Raw genomic sequence first — 12,066 nt, 5'->3', positions numbered from 1 at the left:
GGGGATATATTCCATGTTGGAAAATTTTCTCCCCGCTCCCTCTGAGATTCTTCACTTCGGGGCGGGACCCAGTCCCACGGGTTAAATGGATATCTCTACCAAAGTGGTTAAGAGACAATGTAAATTCGTTGGGCTCAAATTTTTTTATGTATACAAGATTTTGTATTTTCTGATATTTTATGTGATATTATTCTCATAACAGCCTTAAGACAATTTTACCCACTTTAGTATTGCCTGAATTTTAAGAGTAATTGTCAGGATAAAACAAATTACCTTTCTTATAGAAGCAGCACATTGTTCATAAGATCCAACGAACTCTATTTTGTGGAATAAGTTGAACTTCAACGAACTTATAAAAGAGAAAAAGTTTTACGGGAGAAAAGTACTTATGAAGAAGGTTAAAAATACAATTTGATGGAGAGACATATCTATAGACTAATTTGTGGTCATTAGAATACTTGTGTCGCTTCTTCAAATTGGTTATTTGTGAAAAAAACATATCCATTCATAAAAGAATGCAACTAATGGAATAGAAATGATGCAATGCTTAACAAAAAGTCACTTACCATTTATTTCAACAAATACAATTAAACTTAAACCTTGTGACCAAAAGTGTATTTTTCGAAGGTCAAAAGACTCGAAGTAATTTTTAACCAATATTTTAATATTTCAATGAGGGGTATTTATCTTGTTCTGAAAAATAAAACAGTCAGCATTAATAATTATGACACAGACGCCTCCATCATTGAGTTTCCAAAGCACAAAAAACGTGCCGGAAAAGAAATTTATAAATTCATCGAAAAAAGAAAAAAGAAAAAAGAAAAAAGAAAAAAGAAAAAAGATGATCGTCGCCTGAGAGATTCGAACTCTCGCGGGGAAACCCCATGTACTTAGCAGGCACACGCCTTAACCACTCGGCCAAAGCGACAGACTTGTTAAGCCCAATATATTTTTACATATATAAATATTAAATAGTTATAAAAATAACCGTAAATAGGGTTGTGAACATAGTATCAAATTTCAGTCATATTTCCACATTTCTAGGTTTGATATTGATATAAGAAATGAATCGATATTTTCAATATATATACAAAAATCCACAAAACATAATAATTAGGTAATAAAATATCATTAATATAGATATAATATAAATAATAAACATGTTAATTTGTTTAATAATCATAAAATGTTTATTTACTAATGTAAATTTACTTTTTGAATTTTTGTTTTTATAATTTTTCAGAAATATCTATCAAAATCAAAATTTTATTGATATTTCCATCGAAATTTCTGTAACATTAAGATTTCGATATTTTCGTCGACATCGATATTTTATACATTGATTGTGAAACTTGTATATTTGTGATATTATTGAGATTTCCTATTCCGTAGATGTTACAGAATAATTTATCTACATCATTTATGTGTATATATATGTGTATGGAGTTTAATTTACATGTTTAGTTAATGAATTTTGAGATTTGTATCTATTTGATCCCGAGATTTTTAAAAATGTTTAATGAGTTCCTATATTTTTAATTGTCTAATAGATTCTTAAATTTTCTATTTTTGTCTAACAAGTTTCTATCCAATTCAATTTTTTTTAAAAAAGTAATGGATCTATTTGATATAAATGTGAATTATATGTTTAATGAATTAAAAAGTTTGGAGACTAAATTTGTAATTTTGAAAGTTTAGAGATCAAATAGACATAAATATTAAAGTTCAAGAGAATATTTCATTTACATAGTACATGAGAACGTTACCCAAATAGATAACATAAGTATAAAAAACACACTTTTAGTCCCTATGACTTAATTGAAACAACAATTTAATCCTTAAGCTATAATTTGTTACTATTAAATCTCTCTATACTTTAACATGGGCTGCAATTTAGTTTAAACAAACTTCGTCCCAACGGTGAATTGTTTCATAAAAATTAAGTTTCAATTTAATTGTTGCAAATTTTAAACGAATCTAAATGGTTACCGATTTTATTGTACAACGACTCAATCGTTGCATATTAAAGTTGAAAAAATCAATCATTAACTCGAGCTAAATTTATTTTAACCAAAATTTAATTAATTAATTCAATGTCATCATATGTCACACTAGTACTAATTTTGTTTTTTTTTTTTCAGAAAAAAAATCACACTAGCTTAGCAGTCCCCTAACCCTTTACCCAGGGAGAAGTTTATGGACAACTCTTATATTGGAACCCATATGGCCCAGCCACATCATTCAATTTAACAAGTTTCGGATTAAACTTTAATTTTTTCCGCTAATTTTGTTAAGAAAGTCTTCGAGGAAGATTTATAAATAAAATCTTTGAAGTATAAACTCTTGGGGCGTTTGGGTATGAACTTGGTGATCATAGATTATAGTTGGGTTATAGTAGTTTGTGTTTGGGTATAGATTATTTTAATTTGGGTTATAATAGTAAGTGTTTGAGGTATAAACTATTTTAATTTGAGAAGAAAATAGTAAAGACTGTAGTAAAAAAATTAAAAAATTATGAATATAAAATAGTAAAAACTATAGCAAACAGTAAATATTGTGGCAAAGGAAGTTTTGAAAATAGTGTTGACCTTAGCTAATCGAGGGTTTGAAATAGTATTTACTGTAGCAAGAAGTGGTGTCTTAGGATACTCCTCGCCCCAAACGCCCCTTTAGAGTGTGTTTGAAGCGAGAACTATCTCGAGACTATAATAACTATCTCTTGCTACAATAAATACAATTTTGTATTCCCCAATTAGCTACCGTCAACACTATTTCAAAACCCTTATTTGCTACAATATTTACTATTTGATACAATTTTTACTATTTTACTAGGGGTGTACATAATCTGAGTTGGGCCGGGTTGGAAGATTTTTGTGGACTAACCCAAAAATTCGGGTTGGCTAATAATGAACCCTATTAGTTTTTTTTAGAGGATCAACCCAACCCAAAATTTCCAAGTTGGGTCACCGGTTTTTTTTTTTTTTTTTTTTTTTTTTTAATTTGACTGTTTTTCCGTTACTTTTATTTATATATATATACCCGACCCGACCCTGAAATGGGGCAATCCTTGACCCAATCCGAATTTAATATTTTTTAACATTTTTAACCTAACCCAATCCAAAATAAAATCAAACCCAACCCAACCCTTGCGGTTTGGGTTGGGTAGACTGGGTTGGTCGGGTTACCGGGTTTTTGGAACACCTCTATATTTTACATTCATCATTTTTTTATTCATTGCTACAGTGTTTACTATTTCCTTCCAAACTAAAGTAGTTTACACCTCAAAAAGATATTATTATAACTCAAATTAAAATAATCTAAACCTTAAACACAAACTATTGTAATTCAATTATAATAATTTAGGACTATAATAACCAACTTCATCTTCCAAATTTTCCTTAAGCACTTCAAAACTCTCACAACGTATTACAAGTAATCTATCTTAAAAGTGGTAGATTTCAAATACCAACTTCATTCTTGAATTGTAATCAAGAAATTTTAAGTTCAATTCATCATCTTTTAAGTTTATATTAATAGATCCCCAAAATCCAGTTAAGGACTTATTAAGACACAAAATTGTATGTTTAGAAAACTTATTAATATATTACTAAAAGTTTAAAAACTAAAGATTCCGTTTAATAATTATTTTATTTTTTGTTTTTGTTTTTGTTTTTTGAAAATTATGTCTATCTTCTCTCATTTTCTTATAATGATAATCAAAATATTTAAGCGCGAGAGTTGAATTCTTAGGCAAATTCTAAAAAAAAAAAAAAAAAAAAATTTAAAAATTATTTTTTTATTTTTCAAAATTTGGTTTGATTTTTGAAAACATGGATAAAAAGTAGATAACAGAGTAAAAAAAATTAGAGATAGTAGAGGTGTTTTAGACTTAATTTTCAAAAACTAAAAATAAAAAAACCAAATAGTTATAGAATGGAGAATTTATTGTCTTCTATACAAAATACTACTTTTTTATTTTATACATAATAATAATAATAACAACAAGAAACAAGAAGAAGAAGAATATCATGTATATAAAATTTATAAAGAAATGAAAAACTTATAAAATATTTATAATGATGACTAAATTTAATGGGAAGAGTAAATGAGAGGGGTAGTTATTAAAGGTATTTAGAAAATGGAATGATTTATAAGGTGAGTGTAGTGCATATCATAATGTCTTCTTGATGTAAAAGCAAATTAAAGCTATACATCATTTTCATTATCTTACCCTTATGATCATTGCCCTATTACTTATATACCCCTATCTCTCTCTCTCTCTCTCACATCTATGGCTTAAAAACCAAGAAATTTTTCTCACTCTTTCTCTCTCTACTTTTATTTAAAATTTAATTTGAATTTGTAATAATTAATTGGGAAATATAATGATGTTTAATGTATTTAAATTGTTGAAATTACATATATATATATATATATATAAATAGTTTAGATTTAATCAAAGCATGCTTAGTTTTGTTATGATTCCCTAAGATGGTGCCATTTTCGGTGTAAAGTTAAAAACCTTGGGATCCCAAAATTATTATCCTTTTAAAAAGCATTTTTTGTTTTGCACTTGTTTATTCATCATTTTGATTTTTTACTTTTTTTTTTCCTTCTTCTTTTCCCCCTTTTTACATCACTAACCATATTTTTATAATGAAATTATAGCATTTTTATGGTTTCTGAAATTTGACACACATTTTAAAATCATAGGTAAAAAATGGATGTGAGAGAAATTATGAGTAAGAAAAAACTTTTTTTTTTCTAGAAGATGTAAAATTAAATGTGAAAATGATGTAGTATATGTGGGAATGAGATAATTGAAGGGCCACTATTTTTAAATTGAGTTCTTATTAACACACAAAAAAGAATGCTAATAAAATGGTAAAGGATGTGTACCATAATATAATAATTTTGGAGTACCAAAACCAACAAAGTAGTCTTTTAAATGAAAGTCTAAAAATGATCATCTCCCATGAATAATATAAATTTTTAAAAATAAAATTGATTTAGACTATTTATAGTTTTTTCTTCAATATCGCCATAGGCTTATTATTATTTTTTTTTCCATTTTATAATATTAATTTATTTCACTCCAATTCAAAATGTTAATAGGAATTGTGATTAATATATATTGTTATGAGTAGATATATCGAGATAAGTTGAGACCAAGAGTTCTCGAGAGATAAGAAATTTATGGAAAGAGATAGCTTAGAGGATCCTCTCTATAGAGAGCTTAGAGGACCTATGAGGAAACCTAGGAGCTAGGAGGATCTATGAGCGAGTTCAGATGATTCATGGAGAACCTAGTGGAAGTCTAGTGGTAGCGAGGGAGTTTAGAGCGAGCTCAAATGACTCACAGAGAACCTAATGGAAGTCTAGTGGTAGTAATACAAAGTCGCAACAAACAATCCATGAAAGGGTTATATCGAGAAAATTACGCATTGGTGGCTGTTTTAGGTGGTGGAGTTAACTGCTCGAAGTGTAACGACTCAGTGGTTTCATGAATTAATGGAGTGTTTTTACAAGTCTAAGTGTCCATTTACATAATATCAATTACATACAACATGTTGTTTCTCTACTACCAATATTCATCTTAACCCTTTACTGACTTGAATCGGAGGCTTTACGCCACATTGGTGTTCAGTTTCTTCATTTTGCAAGACATTTGGACTATTTTTTCTTAAAGTAAAATTTTATAATTATTTCATTATTTAACATTAGCATGTAGGATAACCCAAGAATATAAAATTTATCAAATGACTTGAAAATACTAATCTATATATATATAACGAACATGAAAATTTGCTATATAAGAAATAATAAATATTGTGTTTTAGTGAAGACAGGAAACCTTGGACAAACATCCCACAACATTAACTAATTCTTTTTCCAATTCATTTTTAATTCTTTCATCCCCACAACTTTTCCAATACATTAAAGAATATAATTTTTTTTAAAAAAATTGAAACTTGTCATAGAACATTGGACAGATCTACATTATTTCCCAAATATTATATAATTAAAAAAATCCATTAAATATCATCTTAAAAAGCAACCTCTCGTTTTTTTTTCTTTTTCACTCTTTATTCTGAAAAGTTTAAAAGGCCTCCCATTATTTCTCCCATGTCAGAGAAATCATCTCTCCGCCACTCTCTCCGCCGTGTGATGGAGGCTGCCGAAGAGCAAGAAGCCGTTCTCTTCCACTCTTATCCCTGTTCTTACTACGTACAAAGCCCCTCCACCCTCTCCCACGCCAACAGCTCCGACATCCGAAACCCCGCCGAGTCCTCCGCTTGCCACTCTCCTCTCCCCTCCGACACCTTCCCCAACGGCCGCCACCACCACCACCATCACCGCAACCCAACCCAGGAAGCCTCTCGCTTTACTCTCTCCCACTACTCATCCTCTCGTGGCTCGAACCATGGGGCCGGGACCGACAATGGCGAGACTCGCCTGATCGTCGGTCGCGGCAACGGTCGAGACTGCAACGAGGAGCAGGAGAACGACGAGGACGGAGACGAGGAAGGGTATTATGGGAAGAAAAAAAGAGGTTGTTGGAAGAGGTATTTTACGTATAGGAACTCGGATTCTAATGCATGGATTTGCTTGCAGTTGAGTTGGAGGGCAATCTTCAGTATGGGAATTGCTTTGCTTGTCTTTTACATTGTCACTAATCCTCCCTCACCAATCATTTCTGTTAAGGTAATTTTGTTTTCCCTATTTTTTTTTGTTTATATATATATATTTTGACTATTTTTAAATATAAGAAAATAAGTTAAAATATTTATAAATATGGTAAAATTTTACTGTTTATCTATGATAGATGACAACAGACTACGATAGACCTCTATTTGTGTCTATATATGTCATAAAAGATAGAGATAGTATTGTATAGATATATTTTCTTTTCTAAAATAATTTTTGCCTTTTCCTTTGAATGTTAATATATTAGTATATAAATATTGAAATATTTGTATATATAGATATATTTTCGCCGTATATTTGGATCCTGTGAATGTTAATATATTAGGAACTTTATATATATATATATTATTATGACACATTTTTATGGTTGCATTTCATATAGATGTTGTTCTTCAATGAGAATCTTATTTTTCATTAAATATTTATCATTACATTTATGAAAATGTAAGAAAGTAGGATTAGCTAGAATGATATATTTTTTTTCTATGTTTTTTGAAATAAATAATGTATGCATTAACTTTTTCTTTTCTTCATATTTGTATTCATAAATAAGATAAATCGATCCATTATTTTCAATTATATATTTTTTCGTTGTTGAATATTAATAATGACGGATGATAAACATATAAAACTTAGTATATTTGATAGAAAATTTCAAAATATGAATAAGGTTATCAGAGAATAAAAGGATTTTTCATAATTTCTGAAAATGTTAGATGAGGAGTTAAAAAAAATAATTAAGGTATAATTGAATTATTTTTAAATACAAGGGATTACAATTTAAATGATTCAAATAAGCATGCTAAATTAAAACTATACACACATACATACATACATACATAATCAATTATTAGAGATTAAATCATATGTTTATTTGTTTTTTTTTTTTTTTTTTTAACTTCAATATATCATGTGTCAATGTTGAAAATACACGTGCTCAAAACTATTTTTCTTTTTATTTCTCTTCATTAATTTAATTATTTTTATAGATTAAATTTTAAACTTATTAAATTTTTTAAAAGATTTATTCAAAATACAAGAACTAAAATGAAATAATATTTGAAATATAAAGGACTGAAATGGTAATTTAATCTATGTTATTATACCTTTTTTTTACCACTGCCATTACAACATTTAATACATCGTCGATATGCACATTTTTTAACCAAAATTGATATCGAATGATGAAAGTGAATATTATTAATAATGATAATGACGTATTAGACACGAAATAAAAAATGAAGAGAAATGATGAAAATAAATGTTATTGAAGAAAATAGAGGATGGATGCAGGTGGGAGAAATAGAAGAGTTTATGCTAGGGGAAGGAGTGGACAAAACAGGAGTTGGAACTAAGATTCTAACATGCAATTGCACAATGGATGTAATTGTGGACAACCATTCTAAGCTTTTTGGCCTTCACATCCTTCCTCCATCTCTTCATATGTCTTTTGGGCCTCTTCCTATTGCAACTTCACAAGTAAGCCCTCATTATTCTCTATTATTACTCTTTTAACACTACCAAAAAGAATAAACAAAGACCATGATATCTAAAAGCTATTACAATTAATATTTGTAATCGTTATTTTCCGTCATTATATCGAATATCAAAGTAAGAGTATCAATGACACTTAAAAAAATGTCACAATAAATTTTTTAATGACAATAATTTATTATCGACGATAAATTTTTGCTTACATTAGTTATAAATGGTTATTGTCAAGTGTACTACGAAAAATTTTAAAAAATGTTAAACACGTGTTTTTTTTTTCTTTTTAGATTTTAGGACCCTTTTTCTCCTCTTCTCCTTATTTTGGCTTTTGATTATTTTGTCATGGAAAGTTTATTTTTTTTTTATTTTTTTTAGTATAAAGAAATTTTTTGGAAAGAATTTAAGAGCAAACCCAAGTGAGCTTCAATTAAAGTCATGAAGAAGATGTGATTTTAGAGCAATGATTTAGTTAATATGAGAATGAAATTCAACTCTACATAAATTTCTCATTCTATAATGTCTAAATTTTTGCATAAACTACCCCCATGGATAGTTAAACCCTTTCACGTGGCATTTGAACATGTCCACGATGGACGATGGTATATAAGTTGGAGAGTTTGAAATTCAAATGAAAATTTGAAATAAACGAAACTTTTATTAGTTGAATACTCACGATTCAACCTCATCATTAGGTCAAGTTGTGCTAGTCCAACCCAAAGAATTAAAGGCCCAAATTTGGCTCGAGCCTAAACTTTACGGGCCTCAAACACTGTTTGGATCAGACTTGAGCCAACCCAACTTCTCAAACATAGGCCCATAGCCTTACTTGATGGGTAAAAATTGGATTGAACTTGAGCCATTTGGATCAGACATGAATTTTGAATAAATTATTATTTTTGTTTTAAATTTAAAAATAGTCTTGAAAACTTATGTATAGAGTATGCAACCTACATGCTTCAATTTTTTGGACAAGAATAGAGTGTTTTATTTTATTTTAATTTTATGGTTTCACTTTCCAACTCTCAGTTTCGCCTACACTATATGCATTTATCCTACCTTTTATATATTTTTTTAATCCTCATATGAAAATAGGTCATTTTTAAATATAAAAATATTTAAAAATATTTACACTTTATAATAAAAAGTTATAAAGTACAAACCACTTTTAGAATTTTTGTAATTTTTTTTATTTATAAGAATTTTCCTATGAAAATTAGTTAGCTGTTGAAATTTGATTTTTTACCCTAAAATTTAAAATTTTGACTAATTAAGCTCAGCAACAATCAATTTAATCTTAATAATTTATGTGGGTTATTAGGGTCCAAGATTGTATGCTGAGAGTGGAACGACGACGTTTCACTTAAGCGTGGGCACCAGTAATAAGCCAATGTACGGTGCGGGGAGGGACATGGAAGACAAGCTTGAATCAGGGATGGGATTGGAGCTTACAATTCGACTCAATTTCATTTCAAATTATAGAGTAGTTTGGAAATTCATACGGCCCCACTTTCATCGCCATGTCGAATGCTTATTGGTCCTTGGGAAAGCCTACGATAGGAAGCGTCATACCCGATCATTCAATAGTACTTGCTTACCTTCTTGATAATCATTGTCAATCAACAAATTTTGCTTCTTAGTGATAGGAAAACAACTTTGATTTATTGATGGACTTCAAATATAGTAAAATGAGTTAATTTATTCATAAATATAATAAAATATCATTGTCTATTAGTAATAGACAACGATAGATACTAATGAATATTTATCGATGTTTGTTGGTATCTATCATTGATAGACAATAACATTTTGTTATATTTGAAAATATTTCAACAATTTTATCATTTAAAACAACTACCCTTTATTTGTTTATGATTAAATTATAAGTTTGGTCCATAATTCTATGATTATATTTACTAAGGTTTTAAGTTATAAAAAATGTCTGATAGATTGAATTTTCAATTCAATGTCTACTAACTAGATACTTGAAGTTAAAAAAAAAAAAAAAAAAAAAAACAAAAAACCACATCTACGAAACCGATTAGAAACTGGAAACTTTTTCAATTCCAACTTATTGGACAGTTTTGTATTGGAAATAGAGGGACCAAACCTATAAATTTTTAGAAAAGAAAATATCAATTTTTATACCTCTAAATTTTGGTGGTTGTATAAATCTAAGCCATGAATTAATATTTATTGTATGAATTTAAACCTTGAACTTTCGTAAGTGTATCAATTCATACCCTCCATTATGTTTCATTTCGATGAATATCATATAAAACTTATAATTTTATCCATTAAACCTCTAGATTTTCATAAGTGAATCGGTTTAGATTTTCGGTAAGGATTTTCTTTGAAAATTGTCCATGCATCAATTATAGTTGACAATTTTGTTAATCCAACATTTGAAGAAATCTACACACATGTGAGAGTTGATGTATGGACGCTTTTCAAAGTTAATCTAAATAAAGAGTCTAAATTGATTCACTTTTTTACTTTTCAAAATTTGGCTTAATTTTGTTAAACATTAGTGGAAAACGAGAATAACAAAATAAAGAAACTAATAGGTGGAAGCTATTAGTATTTATAATAAGCTTAAGTTTCAAAAACCAAAAGATTGATTACAAGACAAGGTACTAGTTTTCAAAACCTTACTTGGTTATTGAAAACACTCCTAAGAAGTAAATAATCAAACAAATTGAAATAAAGAAGGATGAATCACAATGATGTTGTAAGCCAAGAAAGATGTCACAAACAAAAACAACATTTGGTAGAGATAAGAGAAAGATAGAAAACACCAAAATTTATTAATCCAGTTCGATGTAATCACATTTACGTTTGGAAGGCTCTATGCCTAGATGAGAAAAAATTCACTAGTATGTAATTTGGTTCTATAACCTACATTTCAACTAAAATTACATAATCTTTGCATACACATAACTGAATTACTAGTGAGCAAGTTAGGCTCCCCCTAAAACTGTTGTCGCATCAATGATCTCACCTTCTTTTCACTTTCAGATGAATAACCACTCACCTGACGTCTTTAACAACTCTACAAACGACTGGTTTTTTTTTTTCCAGAGCCTGCTTTTGAGAACGTCTGCTTAATTTCACAAAGGTAATTCACGTACAATCCCACAATTTCTTCACCAAACTTTTTTGAACAAGAAAGCTCTAATCAAATAGTATAGGTGGCTAACCTAAAACATCCCAAAAAACTAAATAAATATATCTCATTTATAAGGTCAACAGGCCATAACCAGTAGCAGTAAAGAAGGAAAAAAATCTTCCAGCAGATTAACACCGATAAAGAAAGGATCTTACTTGAAGGAACTCATTTTATAAAAGATCCTTGAGCAGAAACGGGTTGTCTAAATTCCATTTTTATTGAAAACTAAATTTACAGTAAACATACAAGATATGCATTTACACGTTTGAAGAATCTTTCTTCTTGTAAATCCCTTGAACAGTCATGAGCCTCGAACTCAGCAAAAACTTGAAGACCTTCTTCAAGAACTTCATGAACCAAATAGAGACACTACCAGAGTGAACCTTTGGTATTCTCAGGGTGAGAATCTAGGAGTGGTGGACTTTGACTATTTTGGTTAGGAGGGATTGTTTGAGTTTGGAGGAGGAATAAGATTAAAGAAGACACAAAACGTTTCTGTGAAAGCTCTATCGTATAGACAATAAACTTCAATCGTATAGCAGCCTTCCAATCCTGTAGTCTTCTGTGTCGTGTAGGTAGAAGAAAAAAACTTATTTTCTTTTAATTCCTTTTTGCCATAAAACCAATTAACAATCCACTAAGGTGGTTGGAGAAAAAATAGAAATTTATTATTCAAAATAATAAAATAATATAAATAAATA

The 12,066-nt window shown here is 29.0% G+C and overlaps 1 protein-coding gene and 1 non-coding gene across 2 annotated transcripts; one reads left to right on the top strand and one right to left on the bottom strand.

Moving 5' to 3' along the window:
- Nucleotides 1–846: 846 nt before the first annotated feature.
- On the bottom strand, nt 847–928 carry TRNAS-GCU (transfer RNA serine (anticodon GCU)). The gene has a single exon. It is a non-coding gene; the product is annotated as a tRNA-Ser (tRNA).
- A 5,137-nt stretch (nt 929–6,065) lies between these two features.
- Nucleotides 6,066–10,095, top strand: LOC120091726 (delta-latroinsectotoxin-Lt1a protein). Its single transcript, XM_039049843.2, has 3 exons — nt 6,066–6,705; nt 8,002–8,187; nt 9,518–10,095. The coding sequence occupies exons 1-3, from the start codon at nt 6,127–6,129 to the stop codon at nt 9,800–9,802; spliced, it is 1,050 nt and encodes a 349-aa protein (XP_038905771.1). The 5' UTR covers nt 6,066–6,126; the 3' UTR covers nt 9,803–10,095.
- The last annotated feature ends 1,971 nt before the right edge of the window (nt 10,096–12,066 follow it).

The sequence above is a fragment of the Benincasa hispida genome, chromosome 11 (assembly GCF_027475165.1).
Source record: "Benincasa hispida cultivar pf3 chromosome 11, pf3_genome.v1.1, whole genome shotgun sequence".
Lineage (NCBI taxonomy): Eukaryota > Viridiplantae > Streptophyta > Magnoliopsida > Cucurbitales > Cucurbitaceae > Benincasa > Benincasa hispida.
Note: the sequence above shows the minus strand (reverse complement) of the source record. Positions and strands in the feature narration are given on the sequence as shown.